The sequence below is a fragment of the Pseudopipra pipra genome, chromosome 5 (genome assembly GCF_036250125.1).
Source record: "Pseudopipra pipra isolate bDixPip1 chromosome 5, bDixPip1.hap1, whole genome shotgun sequence".
Classification (NCBI taxonomy): domain Eukaryota; kingdom Metazoa; phylum Chordata; class Aves; order Passeriformes; family Pipridae; genus Pseudopipra; species Pseudopipra pipra.
Window position 1 is genome coordinate 55,467,274 of NC_087553.1, and position 17,222 is coordinate 55,484,495.

Sequence of the window (17,222 nt, forward strand, 5' to 3'; positions counted from 1 at the left end):
GAGCAATGTGGGCCAACCCAATGACATTAGTTCCCTGGTCACTCACCCCCAGTGCTAACGAAGCTCACTTTCAACACCTTCCCGAGTGTGTCTGTAGCCTGACCTCTTACAGAAATACTCAGGGACAGATGAACCATAAATCCCTGATTCATCCACTCTTCTATGTCTCTGCTTCCACTCATGGTTTCCCTTTGGTGGCAGGCAGAGGTGGAGTCGCCAGTCTGGGGGACTCCATCATTTGCAGGCTAGCACAACCCAGTGCGTAGCTGCAGCTTTCCCTTCCATGTACACCACTGTGTAACAACAAGGTGCATTTGATGAAAAGGCTGCTAATGCAGAGTTATGGAGATAATCTGTCAAGAACCATTCAGTAAAATTAATTGAGCTTATTTATTTTCCATGAAAATGTTTTAATTTGCATAAATTGGAACATTTTGCAGCTGCCCTTGTCTTATTACTGACGCAGTGGTTCCCAGCATGTGCTGTACCTTCTGCATCTCTGCAGGGCTTGACAATGACTAAGTGGGTACATTCTAATTGTCCACATTTTTATGAAGGATATATTCACCAGCAGAGATAATCGTCAATTATTTAGTCTAGATTTGAGGAGTTACAGCTAGATGCAATTGTTTAAATTAAGGGAACAATATGAAATTAAATTAGGCCTAGTTTAAATATTGCAATAAGTCTTTATTAACTCTGTCTTGTAAAAATATTTTCACACTTTAAAAACAAATCCATTAAAATAATTATTTCTAAGCAAATTTGCTCCTGTGTTTGAAGTGCAGATGCTATACCAGCCCTTCAAAGTGAAATTATTGGCTAGATTGATACTGACTGCATTAATCTCCATTGTCAGTGATGTTCAAGAAGTAATAAGAACCACAGGTGACAGGCAAACTGTACTTCTCCAGTCCATGTACTTGCAAATTTATATAGTATTTAAATAGTGCTAAAGGTTTCTTCTTGATTACACCATCTGACTTACATTAATAAAGCCAGTTCTAGAAAAGGAATGGTTTTGTCATGTAACACATTCTTCTAGTGGAGAAATCTAATAGTTGGTGGGAAAGTTTTCCTGAAGGATGGTGGAAATTAAAACCTTTCAAAACCTTTTGAATTTGATCTCAGGAAGCCCTAAAAAACTGTATTTGAAGAAAAGCCTTCTCATAACAGCTGACCTTTACTAGCTTTTGTTTTCAAATCCCTTGTGTCTTAAGAGTCATATTCTCTTATATATATTCTGTACAGCAGAGACTGTAGGAGCTGGGGGCTCCTCAGACGAGCTCTTTGCTTTCCTGAACTACGTGGTGCTGGGTCAGAGCCTCGGCATTTCTTGGTGAGAGCCAAAGGGGAGCTGCCAACAGCTGCCTGATGCTCTGGTCAGGCAGTTTTATTCCTCATATTGCCAACAGACACAAGAGACCTTGCGTTGCCGTGCCGTAGGCCTGTGCGTGGACCACCCAGGAGCTTCTCATAACTAAAGCTCATGGGGACAGGGTTTAATTACTGCTGGTAAATGACCCTTAAGCCTTGTAGGGCACACTGTAAGTAAAAGCACTGTTTCTTAAATAGCTCTAAGGAAATTTTCCACCCTGCCTGCTCCATCTTTGAATGTAATATTTCACAAGATAAAGTACTATCTATTAATTTGGTTGTATTCCAACATACTGGAAAACATTACAACTTAGATAAAGTAACAGAGACAATCATTTTTACTGCCTTTGTTTAAATTTGAACACGGGGTCTACTAGATGCACTTTGGTACAGAGTGAATGCAAAAGACTCTTTACAACCAAAATAGTATCAAACACTTAGCCTGGGAACCATGTCATATATTTTCAGCTAAATTATTCTAAACATTCTATGTTTATATCTTCCAGATTATAAATGCACTTGAAGAGGATCCAGCTGCACAAAAAATGCAGCTTGCCTTCCGTTTACAGCAAATAGCAGCTGCGCTAGAGAATAAAGTGACTGACCTTTGACTCAAAAGCCGCAATAAAGAAATCTGATCTGAAGATGTTCAAATTCATTCTTCCTGTTAAGGAAATAGTGTTCTATTTTTTAATGTATAATTACAACTTTAAATGAAAAATTTCATGGTTTTTTGATAGCAGAGGTGTAATGTAAAGAATTTTTACTGTAAATTATGCTTCTAATTAAAAGCTGTGTTGTGTGTAAATGAATCTTCTGTGGGAAAGAGAGTCCTTTGGCTGGGGGCAGGGTGGGGGGTGGAAGAAGGAAAACCTATAGTTCATTTGATTTAGTAGAATCTGAGACATCAGCATTTAGGATTCATTATGCAAGTAAATTCAATACTATAGCATCCTTTCTACCTTAAGCAATATTTGTACTAGGAAAACAATAACATACTCAGAGACACATGCAATATCCCCTTTAATTTTGATAACTGGAAACTGACTTCCATAGAGCTCTAAAACTTAGGCTGTGTGCATAACAAACATCATGAACAACGTGTCTGATTTCTCCGCGAGATCTAAAAATGGGATTTGCTACCACACATGATTCTAAATTTATTTATGTCCATGGTGATGCACAGTATTGCACCCACCACAGTTGGTTGTGACGGAAATAAGAGTAACGTCAGTGTAGGAGGGTTCTACTGATGAAGTCTCATTCAATTCAGAAATCACTGCAAAGGAATTAGTCCTTAAAACTTTAAAACTCTCTGTTATTATTGTGAGTTTTATGATATATGCTAATGTGCCTTACTTGTACTAATTCTGTGAATCTGATGAATGGTTTTGTAAAAAGAAGCAGATCAGAAAAAGAAGTATTTATGTGCTATTGAATGACTTTTGTGTGAAAAACATGACCAGCAGAATGCTTGTAATTAGCTGCTTGCCGAGAGTGTGCTGTTTAACATGATTTGATTATGTATAATATCCTATTTTAGAATGGTTCTGACAATTTTTTTATTTGAATCCTGGAACTGTCCTAGAAATACCATCACTTGTTTTTATTGTATCTGTGATGTAAAATACTAGTATGATATTGGAAAAATCGTATACCCGTCTATTGAAAACCACTCGGTCAGTTTTGAGCCTTGGAATGCTGCATTTGATTGAATACACACTATAACCCATAGCCAAGAAAATTGAAATAACTTGTCAGAAAGTGTGTGTTTACAATATAGGTAAGCTTCGTACAAATCAAAAAGTTAGGTACGTCTTCTTAAATTGCTGTATTGCACATCAGAGAACTTTATTTCTCTTGGTCTCGCAAGTTTTTGGCAGTAAAGTAGCATTTTAATGAAGTACTGCCATCTGTACTCCTTCGTTCATTGTCCTGCCAAGCACCCGGACTCTGCTGACTCTCAGCAAGCTAATGCAGTGTCTGCTGCCCGCTCTCCCTGCCTGGTAGGTTGTCACACACTGACTTTTACTGTCTGTTGATATTTTATTTTTTTTTCTCCCATTTTGAAAATTTCCTAGTATTTGTCAGTGGGCCTTTCCTTCAGTTTCTGAAAATCAAAAGCCTCACCAGAACTGGTTTTCTGCCCAGAAGGCTGGGAGCATTTGTTCGTTTGTTTTGTACTCAACTTCTTGCATCCATCTATAATCATTCCTGAACCTGCCTAGGCTGTAAGTTATTTTATACTGTTTAGGACTGAGGTACATGGTTTCTACAGAAAGATGCTTTGCCAGCTACTCTTTCATCAACAAAAGCATCCTAATTTCATGGCTAATCTGTTTCTTCGTCATTATTTGTAAATCCTGTTAATTGTAAATCAAATACAATGTTGTTTTTTCCACCAAGTGTCACTGCATCTTTACTGAAATTGGGGGGATGGGTTTTGAAAGGGGTTTGTAATGCTTCCTCCGGGGGTGATGGAGCAGCAGCGTCCATCCGTCTGTGGTTGGTAATGGAGGAGCACAGCACTTGCTGCAGATGGTGTGCCTGACATCATGCCCTTTTTATCGGCATTTGCTCTGAAAAATGAGAGTACTCTGGAGAAGCAAAGATGTAGTACAACATCCCGTAGTGAGGTCTTCTTGCCTGATGAAAATCCATCTTGGGACCTGAAAACCAATTAAAATACAGGCTCAGCAGCATCTCTCCAGAGAGATCAGAAAGCCCTGCTTGACCAAGTAGAGCTTTCAGAGAGAACATTACGTGTCCCCCACCACCAGTGACTTGACGCAGAGCAGCTGCAGGCAGTTATAAGCTGCTGTGGGCTGCAGCAGTGCTGTGGCTGGATCTTTCTTACCTGTTAGACAAGCATGTGTGTCTGTTGGCATGTCAGAGTTCATGAGGGATCCATTAGTCACTCTTGGTGCCCTTTTCTCATATCTTGGGAAATTTGGAGGCTATCAGTGCTGCAGTGTTGTCTGTCAGGGAACACAGAGGCAGATAAGTGTGAGCAGCTGCAGTTACAAAGGAGATTTAACACCAGTCCTTCAGTTTCTCCCAAGTCTCCTCTCCTGAAAGCACAAAGTTGGAATTTGAGTTGACAAACTGAGATGGTTTATTTTATTATTTCCCATTTTTGCTAAGCTTCTCCAGTGCTTGTTTTTCCATTCTGGTGCTCTGTTTTGCTAAGGCCTAGTTTTTGGCTCCAGTTTTCCTCACATTTTAGCAATCTGATTCTTAAAACCGTCATGCTCCTTTGGTTTCTGCTGCTCCTGCCATCTTGTTCATCTGCAAGATAAAAGGAAAATGCTCACTGGGGGTCTCCCTCCTTTTCATCTCAACTGCAACCCCTCTAAGGGGCACTTCTTGAAGTACAAGAACCTTCTCTCCACATAATAGGAGCCACTCTATTCCATAGGGGCAGCTGTGAACAAGGCTCCTTTGCTTGGACATCTTGCAGATATAGTTCAGAGATTGATACAGGTGTTCAACCACCACCAGCATGTCTGAATCTCATTGCTGACAGCAGCCTCTCCAAAGGGTTTTCTTGCCTCCTCACCAGCAAACAAGCAAGTACAGATCTCAGATGATAGGACAAGGTCCCCTGTCCCTGCTTGCTTAATGTGAAGTAACTCACCCATCTGAACAGGAATGTGGTGTTTTTATTCTGGACAGGAATTTACTCTCTATTCCTGAGTTCCAAGTTTGCCTCTGACACCTTACTAGATCTTTGTGCTGCTCTCTATATGGTATAGATTTACAAGCAAGTTGGTTGTGGGTGGAGGGGACCTGGCCTAGCTCACATATGTGAGGCATACAGATACTGCCTCCTCAAGATGGTTTCTCTAATCAGTCTGTTACAGCCATACTTGAGCCTCCCTCTTCTGCAGGCTGCTGTGGTTGACACGTGTTTCTCAGCCTGCTGAGTCTGAGCTGTGTTTACATGCACTCTTTAAAGCTAGCCTTTCCAGTAACCTTCTGAAAACAAACCGAGCCATCACTATAAACAAAAACATACAGGGAATTCTGAAACTCAAACTGGAATTCACAAATTCACAAACTGTTGTAACACAGGAGGATTTTTAGCCAGCTGCGTAAAGACTTAAAATGACTCTAAGCTTGAAATTCAGCTGTCCTGGACTTACCATCACTGATGAGATTTTGTGGCCAGTCCTTTACTATTCAAGGTTCTCAAACATTAGTAGTGAAACCACCATTTTCAACCATAGTAGGCCCTTATGATATGTACCTACATGGCCCCCAAAAAAATAGATCTCTGAATCTGATAGGGAAACCCCTCTTTCACATGCTTCCTAGGGCTCCAACACCTCTATTTATCCTGATAAGTTTCTAGTCAGGTTTCCCATTTGCTCCTAAGCATGTAGTGTTAAGTTCTCTGAGGACTTCCTCTCTAGAGAATTTGATTTTGGGAAAAGACTGACTTCTCTTAAGACTTCTTCCACGTCTGTGGTCTTCTCTAATGAAAAGCTTATAGGGAAGTTGAAGTTGTTTGGTTTGGTTTTTTTTCTTTCCATCTCTGTCAAGAGATACCCTGTCAGAGCAATGAGACAGTCAACTCGAGAAGTTTAAAGGAGGATGTCTGGCTGCCATTTTTCTACCAGCCACTGACCTTGAGTGCTGTACTATTCTGCTTTACACTTAGAGGGGTTTAAATTTGCACTTCGAGTCACTGGAGTTGTTGCACTGGAATGTAAGCACTGTTGTCCTTGTGACTTGCTTTTATCCCTCTTTCCAAACTCAATGCAGTCAAGCTCAGAGCCTGAAGCTTTCCAGCTTCATCACACAAGCTCATCTCTTAGTGGTCTGTTTTGCCAGATCTGCCTGGAGCACAGGATTCCCTGGAGAATGAATGATAGCAGCACACAAGCTAAAATGATCAGCAATTTTGTTTTCTCAGACTCTATGCTTACCTAGTCTGTCTTTCTGGGGTGTTTTTCAGTATAAGAATCCATCCTTCAGTTGATGAATGATGAATTTGAAAGGTAGAATTGTAAACTAGAGTTGGTCTTTTAGCCTCCCTCTTTTGTTAGCCTTTCTCTTGATGGGGCCCAGAACTGATGGTGGACTTCTTGGTGTTTGACAGTTTCTGCAGAACAGAAGGAAAACAGACTTTCCAGACCCACAGTTACGAGGAAATTTTCAAAGGTTTTGTTCTCTTGAAATCAAATCCCCTTTTGCCTCAGTAGCAAGGAGCATTTCTCCACCCATTAGAGAAGAAAGTGGCTTCTCCTGTGCAGGCTTGTAATAGCCATCTATGCCATGTAAGATCACTGCTGCTGTACCAGACATTCAGGGCTGACTTTTGTCTTGCCAGTGGATACCGCTTGCTGCTGCATGTCATTACCAAAGAGGACAAATCCTACCATCATTTATAGCCAGGCAATCAAAAGCTATTTCATTTACCCATGTATTCCTGTTTCTTTGCTGCTTCTCAGATAATTGCCATTTGAACCAGAAGAGAGTTTGAGTGCTTTCCTTCTTTTTTAAGCTTTTAAAGCACCTATGTGTCTTAACAGATTGGATGCTTCAGAAAGAAACTATTTCTTCACTGGATCAGAGAACAATAGTTCTCGTACAGCTGTATATGGCTCATCTTAAAAGGAAATAAAAATCCCACCATGAACCCCACACTGTGTTTTTGAAATCCTTTATTCAGTGCTCTAATTCTGAACAATGTTTTTGGCTTATTTAATTGTCCTCAAAATTGAATGTTGAACAAAAATCACTTTTTTTTCTTTTAATCTACTGTAATAAGAAAGGAGTGAAATGAAAAAATGTATTCCTTTGATACGCTTAATCTTTCCTCTCCTGTGGCTATGCTCCTATTCAGTAAGAGATCATACTTGGTAGTTGCAGAGCCTGGACACCAATCCATGGGATATAAAACAAATCCAAATCTGTGTTTCCTGCAGCTACATCTGGGTCCATGGAAATGCTCACAATTGTAAAACTGCCTCCAGGACATAATTTGAAATTTCATTATTGTGGGTCTGGCTGATTTCATCGTCTTCCTTCATGTGATCCTTCTTCGTGTGGGTTTTCACCTTGTGTATCAGTGGCACTTTCTGAACCACAATGCTACATTCCTCTGAAAGCCCAAGGAAGGAAACAATCACTGTCTGGATTAGTTGTGCACTTTTCATCCCCAAAGCGCCCTGTGGGCACTCAGGCCCTCCCTGGCTTAGTTCACTGGAAAATGATAGAAGTGGATTTTTTGTACTAGAGCAGACAGCCTTACTGAAACATAAAACATTTCCATCTGTCTAAACTAAGCCACATTTGTTTTTGTTAATAAACACCCACTGGTAATGTACATTAGTATTCATATCTGATGTACATACATTCATATTTGATGTACAAACAGCCCTTCTTAGTTGATCTGAACTCCACCTAAAGTCTTCAGCACTGTACTGTGGACTGGTGGCTGCACTATGCTAGCCACAAATCAGAAAGCAATACAGATGTTAACATCATTTAGCCTTTAGATGAGGCTCAATATCCACAGCTCTCTTGCTTGGTGTGGGTGTTTTGCCTCACTGCTTCTTTTAATGGACTAAAGTTTGTCTTGTGATGCTGCTGTATGGTTATGATATCCTGAAGTCCCATAATGAGACCTTAAAGTCCAGCAAAGGGAACAGAAAGACCACCATCAGTTTCAGCAGTGGCAGGTCCAGCATCCTTCATTCTACTCAGCTGTCAATGTATATTCCATCCTTTATTTTAATATGGTGTTACTTTGTGCACTTGAAGCAGTGGCAATCCTCCATTTGTATTCTGTCACATTACTGCTAGAGATGAGATCATTTGTCTAGGTTTTGTGCTATTTTGGAGCTATAGGTTTGGTATTTAATAAGGTCATACCCTGGTGTGCTTACTCCTCTTACAACAATATTCAATAGAGAGCTGTGTCAAGTTATGGTTTTGCTGCTGTGTGTGAAGATTCATATGCTGATTGCTTTGACCTGTCTATCTATAATAAGAACCTGTAACTGCCCAAGTACTGTTAGAGCTTTTGATTTAAGTTATGGTTGTGATTTTATCTTTCTTTTCAGTGAAAGGAAGATTAGAAATGTTTTGCTTGCCATTTAACTGGAAAATGTTAATGGTTTAGCTGCATCTCTGAAAGAAAAGAGAGGAAAAGGGGAAGTGATATCCTTTCCCTGTGAGGTGGTTTTGGACTATTCTTTTCTGAAGCTAACCAAGACAGTGACGACAAAGAACACTTCAGCACTGCTGTCACTGACAGACATAAGTTTCTTTGTGGTTAATCATTCATACGAATTAGCAGGGCAAGTTTTTTTAATGCAGAGCTTGAATTTAATTTCAATCTATGCTGTCCATTATTGTCTCTCTTTAGCAGGTTTTTGAAATGACAGCACATACAATGTATCTAAGATTAGATTCTGGCTTTAAATATTTAGAGTCTGAATCACATCTATTTGTACTTCATTCCAAGGTTGAAGTAATGTGGCAGGACACGCGTTCTGCACTAGTTAAAACCCACAAATCAAAGGAGTGCTGAATTATTCATTTTAAACTTTTAAGCAATTTCTCTTTGTGGGTCTGCACCCATATGTTGCTCAAGGTAAGCTGGGAATTGCCAGCTGGGCTGCGAGGCTCTGCCCTGCACACAGTGCCCTGGTGCTGCCACTGGCCCATTTGCTGGGCCAGCTAAGAGTTGAGGGCTGTTTGTGCTAATGGCTCTTGTGATCATCTAGGGGACTGACTGAGCCTAACAAATTCCAGACTGGGCTTTGGTTAGCCCCTACTTCACTCAAATTTCTCTCTGACAGGTGATTTCAGAGTCTCATCAGAAAATTTGTTCCACTTCTGATTACCCAACTGGTACGTCTGCAGCCAAAATCTTTCTGTTAACCATTTGCTGTGAAAGGATGCTAGTTTTAGCCTCTCTCCAGGAAGTGGCAAACCCAAAGACTGGGTTGACTGTAAGGCCTGAGCCATGGGGCCAGGGAGTGGTTCAGATCTCTGAGCTTTGCCAAGCTTTGAGGGAGGAGGTGGTTGGCTCAACAGGCATGTAGCCCTCAAAGACCAGGAGGTACTCTGAGCAATGGCTGCTGCAAGAGTAGCCCCAGGATGGCCCTCCTTGTTTGGGAATCACTGCGAATGCACCATTTTCTGCCTTGTTGACATTCAAGGAACCCAAAAGGCGGGCTGACTCGCAGGTGGGACAGTCATTAGATGCCTCCAAGATCTCCATCTTCTTTTGATTGCCAAGGATCTGAAGCTGATATGAACTGCACCAGGGCATGGTGTGGGCAGCATTGCTCACCCAAGTCTGCTGCAGCACTGAAACATCAAAACTGCATCTGTATGACTGGCCACGCACATGGCACAATAAGGGGACCTTAGTCAAGCATGGTCCACCTGTCTATGTCCAGTGCTGCACAGTAGAGCTGGCACCAAAAGTCCCTGCCATGCCCAGACACCCCTCACGGTGCTCTCAGCTCCTGGGTACGGGTCTAGAGATATCAGTGGCTTACAGGGCTAGCACCTAGGTGAAAAATAGCTTGTTGAAATACTAGTTTGGAGTATAGAAAGTCAGAACAATGCTAAGAGGAATAAAAAACCTCAAAGGTCAGAATCAGCTCTGAACTCTGGAGGTATAAAGAGAACCTAATCTAAGAAGCCCATTAGAAACATAACCCAGTTCACACCTACTCTTTGCAGTTACCAGTATCTCTGAGAAACACTAGTCTGTATGTCAACAGTTGTATTAGAAACTCTCGGGTGCATAAGTGGTTCATCCATGAAGGATCTGCACTTTGAAAACTCTCACCATTGTGGTGCTCCGGCAGAAATGTTGAACAGGTACACATTAAAATTTTAAGGAAATATGTTTCCTGCCACCTTTCTCTTTTTTTTGCTAAAGCTGTGAGATCTTATTAACTCCATTGATGAATGGCTGCACCACAGAAGTATATTACGTTCACAGTCATACTACGCTCCACAAAAGCTGAATTTTATAGTTATTTTTCCCAAACTTCACAGTGACTGTCCTCTCTGTTTACGAGTTTGTCCACAAAGACTGATGTAGGCAGATCTGTTATTGCAGCAGTGTATAGCTGGGGTCCATTATGGGCTATTTATATGCACCCAAAAAAAATGCATCTGCAGTGCTTGATAACAAGCACACATACTTTAATTTTTTTGTGTCACTTCTCTGTGATTTTTTTTTGCTTGTTTTTTCTTTGTTTTAATGAGGATCTATTTTTCTTAAAGTAAAGGAAATTCCGTTACTAAGGACATTCTAGCCTTATAATCCTGCATATTTTGTTTCTGCAAATGGAGTTAATTCTGTTCTCATTAGAACTACTGGGTGTTTTGCTTGGAACTAAGATCCAAGAATGTAACACAACACAGTTATCATATCACAGAACATAACTATCAGCCATATCACCCATGCCTGTAATGAGAAAATAAATACACCCAAGCTGCTAAGCAATAAAGAAGCTGATGAATGGATAGGATCAGGTCCACCCGCATTCCCTTACCTTTTCCACAATATTAACATACTTGGAGCTTTGATCTGGCTATTACCTTGCTATAGATGTTGCCCCTGCTCACCCAGCATCTCCTGAAGTGTACCAGATGTCCCTAATGATTTAAATAGACTCTGAATCTCTCCTGCAACCTCTAGGTGATTTACTCTAAAATCAATTATATTTGCTCTAAAATCAATACAGCTAGTTCTTTAACATGATCAGCACAAGAGAGGAAACTGGAGGTTGATGCAGGTGGCTGAGTTAGGAAAAAAAGGAACCAAGCAGACCATTCATCAGGTTGATACCGTTATGATTATCATATAGAATCACTCCTGTCTTCATCCAAAAATCTTGAAATGTTTTACAAATGCTAATTAAGCCCTACAAGGTGGCATCCTGTTTCTATTGATGCAATTTATAAAAAAAAATAAATTTGAAAACAAACACAAAACCAACTTGCCTAAGGTTACAGAACAAGTCAGTTGCATGGCTCAGAATAAAACTTAAAATTCCATATCCTTGGCCCCCAAATCTAACCTGACGGCCATGCTACATACAGAAAAATGAAAATTGATCCAGCTAAATTGCTATCTCCATACTGACAATTTTCCGCAGCTTTGTAGGGACAAAAAGTTCAGTTGCAAGGTTGGGACAAGAAAAACCTGACTTGCAAGGGTGATCTGTGCTCAAAATCTATCATTCAAAGAAAGATTCCTGTCTAGGCTTAAATACATACAGCTATTTGTTGAAAAGAAGTTTGCCCAAGTTGCAGTCTGCAAACTATGGATAATCAGCATGTCTAAAAAGGATACGTGAGACCTGGTTTTAGTGCTTCTCCTCCTGTAAACATGTGTAGAATACAACTCTGCCAGCCTGTAACAGGTTTAAGTGTGTAACTTTGGCACCATTTACACTTGCCTAAAATGCCATCATAGATGTGGACATACACCTGTAGGTGATGTGTGTATTCCCAGAGGACAGCCAGCTGGGCATAGCCACCTGTGGTGCAGAATTTGGTCCTGTCTGAGGATGATGGCAGCTTGTCTCTGGCCACATCTGCAGCCCCACTGCGGTCCCCAGGGCTGTGGCTGTTCTCCTCAGTAAGACGATGTTTAACCTGACCACCCCTGCCTGAACTGCAGAAGTCACACTTCTCATCCTTGCCATAGGGTTCGCCCCACCTACCTCACCAAGCACACAGTGGTTCATGAACAGACCCTCGATCCTGTCCATGTCCCAGTTGTGAGCAAAGCCCTGCAGGACACATGGTGCCACCTCAGGAAGAGAGTAGAGGGCTGCGCTGTCCCCCTATCCCAGACTCATTTACAGGATTCAGGCACGCTGGGCTGGTGTCAGCTCCAGCTTGCATTACCCTGACAAAACCCATCATCACACACCACAGTCCAGCCTGAGCATGGCCATGCTCCAGAATGTGGCAGCAGGGAAACCTGTGCTCCAGCTCCCAGCATGGTCCCTGTCTCACAGGCCAACCAAGTGCACCATGATAAAGATACCTAGGCAGCAAGGGCAGACTCAACCCAGCTCACAGCACCAAACTGGTGTTTAATACCAAACTGGTTTTCTCAAGTTGAGCTAAATATTGCCATGGTACAAAACTGGTTGTGATTGGATAAATGTTTCCATACAGACACGACGACAGGAATGAGACGTCCCAGTGAAGCTGAGTCGTCCTTCTGGATTTGGTTTGTGGATTTTCTGGGAGGAGAAACCATTTGGTTAAGCTGAAGGATATACAACATATTAGGAAAAAGCAATACAAGTGATACAAAGAATTAGATGGTACTTTAAAAATTTTACCCTTTTCAAATAATCTAAAATCATAGAAAATGTCATTTAACGTGACCAAGGAAATTTGATTTTACAGATACATAAATATATATGTTACTCTATATGTGGGTAGGGAGTGCTGTCCAACTACATTTAACGACACTGCATGCTTTTAATAAAGCTTTCCTGTGGAAGACTCTCAGGGAAATCCAAGCAGCTAACCATAAAGTTTTCCCCATAACAGTAAATTATTACAATTTTGCCCAAGGCTTTAACATGCCTGAGTTTTGCTCTCTGCTTTGAATTAGATTGTGATGATCAATATTAAGTCTCTGCTCAGATATGGTCACTGCAAAACCAAGATGAAACCCTCTTTGCATCTGAATTTTACTGCAAATGTGAACATTTATCAACACTTACTCAAGACATAAATGAGAAAGAGAACAGCCATATCATGAAAGAAAGAGCTTAGTTAAAATTTAACTTCCTTGCCATGCATCTAGAATATTTTCCAGAAGCAAATGTAGACAGTGGTAATGCAGGAAAGACAGCAAAATCTCTGAATATTTGTGATCCACTCCTAACTCCTAACTGTTCTGGGGAGTAATGAGGTATAAAGTTTTCTTTGTGTGATCATAGCTTTTTCACACCAGCTCTCAGACATACACACGACAGTCTTTCCGTCTCCAGCTGTAATTGTTTAGAATAGAAAAATTGCCTTAACGTCTACTTTCCACAACAATATAGCTCAAAACTGTCAAAATACCCCATCCCTCCAGTGCCATCAGCTGTACTGTTTCAGCACATCTTTTCTTCAGCTGGTTGGCTTTGCTGCACACCAGCATGAAGAAACAGCTGTGCCATGCGTGGGCTGGCCCAGGACAGATCACTCTCTGCACATCCGGGCTTTCGCCTCCTGGCCTGACTTTCATGTCAAGCTAACATTTGCCTCTACTGCTGACAAGAATTATCTCAAAACCTTTTGCTTGAGCTCCTTGATGGGACACAAAAATGCATTTCAAAGCAAGGCAGAAAAGGTTTTTGCCCAATAAAGCTGGCAAAGCCAGAGGGAATCTTTCAAGAAACCATTGGTTGAAAGCCGTAGTTTAGCTCTTTGAATATAAAGTGGTCTTGGAGAGAGGTGAGTCATTTTTCAAAGAGCACACTGAGCTACCAGGAGCAGGAGGCAAAAGGAAATATGAATTTTTAAAGCAGATTTTGTACTACTCAAATCTAACACGTTCATCATTGAAATCAGTACAAGGAGGTTGCTGCACTAACAACCCTTGAGAGCTGGGGCATATCACGTTTCTCATCTTCTCTCCTCAGGGATAAATTACTAGAAGAGTAATGCGCAAATGTGTGTCCACAGCTCCTCACTCTCAGCAGGTAAAAGAGAGCTTAAAACCCAGAGACAACGTCTCATGTTCACCACAGGTTTTCACGAACAGAGTATTCAGTCATTTGTGTCCCAGGAGGAAGAGATGCAGTTATGGTGGCCAGTTTGACCAACTACTACAGGAGCAAGGAAAAAAAAGAAAAGAGAAAACTGTTAAACAGAAGGTTGGCAGTATTTGCTCTCTAGGCCCTAAACCTTGAAATATCTTCCATTTTTTCTAGGTGTTCTCTAAAAGTGTAAAGGCTCACTTCTCAGTTCTAGAAACTGGAGCTTTAAGAAAACACAGAATATCCCAAGTCTTAGGATGCAGTCAGACACAACAAGCTTGATCTTCAGCTCAGAGCATAACGGTTTCACTTGTTGCCCTCCCCTTTGCAATCTCATGTTCCCTTCTCAGCCAGAAGAGGGAGGGCTTTTGCCGTGTACTGCCACACTAAAGAATACCCCGAAACCAAGAAGCCTACTTGCATCCATCCTACTGGCATTCTTGCATCCATTTCTTCCACTCAGTGTTTCAATGAGCAATTAAGAAATAATGATAGAAAAGAGACCTCAAGTGAGTACAAGTTCCTGCACTATCTTATACCCTAAAATCACCAGGCTCTTTGTCAGGAATTTTCTTCCAAGATTAATCACTTCATCAGCTCCATTTGTAGATTACCATGAGTTCTAGCAAAACCTTGGACCTTTTTACTGAACTTCTGGAGGTGAGTTTTTTACTTCTTCCTTGTTGCCTCAACAGTTTCTCTCCTTTAACAACCTATATCTTTTCATCTTCATCCACCCAGTCACCATAAGCAGCCCACCCACTCTCACACAAAGTCTATTTACCCCCTGCACACTTATTACCTTATTCCTGTTGGACCTACTAGCCACACCCATTTCATAAGATCATGTGACAGTTCAGATTGTAAAGGACTTCAGGAAAGGATTACCCCTCTCTGCTTAGATGTCATTGGACCTCATCTAGAGTACCATGCCTGGTCTGTCTGCCCCAGTCAGTACATGAAAGATATCTATCAACTGGAACATGTTCAGTGTAGTGCCACCATGACAGCTGGAACAATTCCCTTGGGACGGGAGTTTGAAGAAGATGGGCTTGCCCAGCCTGGCTTCATGCAGTCCCCACTACCTAAGGCGAGGTCATCAGAAGCACAGAGCCAGGCCTTTCATAGTGCAGCACGGCAGAAAGACAACAGGCAACAGGCAGGGGAAACACACTCCCAGGTAAGCCTGTAGCTTATGTCATTTTGTTTGGATGGCACTGCCTGGCCTACCCTCTTTAAAAAATAAAAATATTTCTTTTTAAGTCTATAAATCTACACATATTAATGTAGAAAGAGCTATTACTAACATGCTACATCAGTGGCCAAAAATTTGTCCCCCCAGCCAGTAATAGCATCAAAGACTTAATTTCCTCTATTAATAGGTATATTGTTTACAGCAGGAGAGAAGACCACAGAGAGAGTTAAAAGGATATTTGCTATCTCCCATTAGCAGTGTCAACACTGTCTCTGGGGTAAAAGGGTCTCTGTATAAAAGGGTAAAATGCTCCATCTGGAAGGCCTGAAAGTCTGAGGTTTTGTTCCCTAAAGTTTTCTGTATCTGATTACTACGGAGTAGGAGGGGCAGAGGGCTGTATCTGTGTGTGCATCAGTTTCTCTTACTGGAGGCAGGCTATGTTTTGCAAATTCTCTGTTTTTCTCTCTTTTGCAATCGGGCAGTTACAAGTCATTCACTCTATGTTGTTTATAATTTTCTGTTCTTTCATAATAATTTTCAAAACACTTTGATTTTCTTTTCAGCTGTGAAAGAATAATCCAAGACCAAACATGTTATTCTTTGAAATTAACTCACTCAGTAAAACTGGTTTCCCTATAAATTTGATTGAAGTGGATGATTAAGTCTTCTCTACAAATAATGCTTCATGCAATACAGCTGTAATGAGACTACAGTCTGATTATTCAAATGAATGAACATTTTTATTTACTGCAAAATCACTTCTGGCATGCTCTCTATTTAATGCTTAATGAGACTGAAATCACAATAGTGGTTTCACACATTGTCAGGGAGATCAACTCCAAAAACTGGTTACTTCAATCCTCAGAGTTGACTCCGGCCTTCATGTTCCCCTAGGGCACCAATTAAACTTAAAGGATGAGCTTTACCACAAATCCGAACTTCAGAGTTATATTCCATATACTGCCTATTTTCACACCCTGAGCAGAGCAGATGCAGGGTTATTTGGCGCCAGAGGATTTCTAATGTCCTTTAAAGAGCTAAATGCCCACCTTGAAAGCCCAAACGGAGCTGCAAGTGGATGAAAGAAAAAAAGGAATATAACAAATAAAGAAATAAGATGAAGACTATAATGAAATTACAAAAGCATGTAGTGACAGGACAAGGGGTAATGGCTTCAAACTGAGAGTAGATGTAGATTGGATTTTAGGAAAATAATATTTATTGTAAGGGTAAGGGTGGTGAGGCACTGGAACAGGCTGCCCAAAGTGGTGGATGCTCCATACATGGAACTGTTCAAGGCTAGGTTGGATGGAGCTCTGAGCAACCTAATCTACTGAAAGGTGTCCCCGTCTGTGGCAGAGGGGTTGGAACTAGATGATCTTTAAGGTCCTTTCCACTCCAAGTCATTCTATGATTCTATGAAATAATAAAGAATACATAAAGTGAAATGCTTCACTTTTGTTATATGCTCTGTATACCAAAGTCAGTGAAAATTAGTCGTCTTGCCCCACCAGTACAGAGAATTCATGAGAACCTCCTAAACACCAAAGTTAGTCTCCAACACTGGGCAAGCTTCAGCCTCATGGCAAGCCAGGAGAAACAGGTTAGGAGGATCCAGAATGACACCCCCAGGGAACCCTGTGAAGAGCAGCCCTCTTGGAGGATATACATGTGAAACGATGCTGCTGTGGGATTCGGGTTCCTTCAGAGCTTTAGAAGCTCAGGGGGTTTTAGACATAGACAGCAACAAGCTCCACTAAGAGACCCTTTGCTTCTGTATTTCTCTAGCAGAAATTTGAATTGAAGACGTGATATATGCCGGGTCTTCTTCAATAACCTGATATTGTTTAAAGTTATGCTGCAACTCTTTTTGACATCTTTCTCTGAGGTCT

General features: G+C 41.2%; 1 protein-coding gene across 9 annotated transcripts in view; it reads left to right on the top strand.

Moving 5' to 3' along the window:
- PLXNB2 (plexin B2) overlaps positions 1 to 3,778 on the top strand; it is a 257,577-nt gene extending 253,799 nt beyond the window's left edge. For all 9 annotated transcript variants that reach the window (XM_064656177.1, XM_064656175.1, XM_064656183.1 and 6 more), the window contains one exon: positions 1,884 to 3,778. In XM_064656177.1, the coding sequence (XP_064512247.1) occupies positions 1,884 to 1,988 (105 nt within the window). In that variant the 3' untranslated portion in view covers positions 1,989 to 3,778. The remainder of the gene's footprint in view (positions 1 to 1,883) is intronic.
- The last annotated feature ends 13,444 nt before the right edge of the window (positions 3,779 to 17,222 follow it).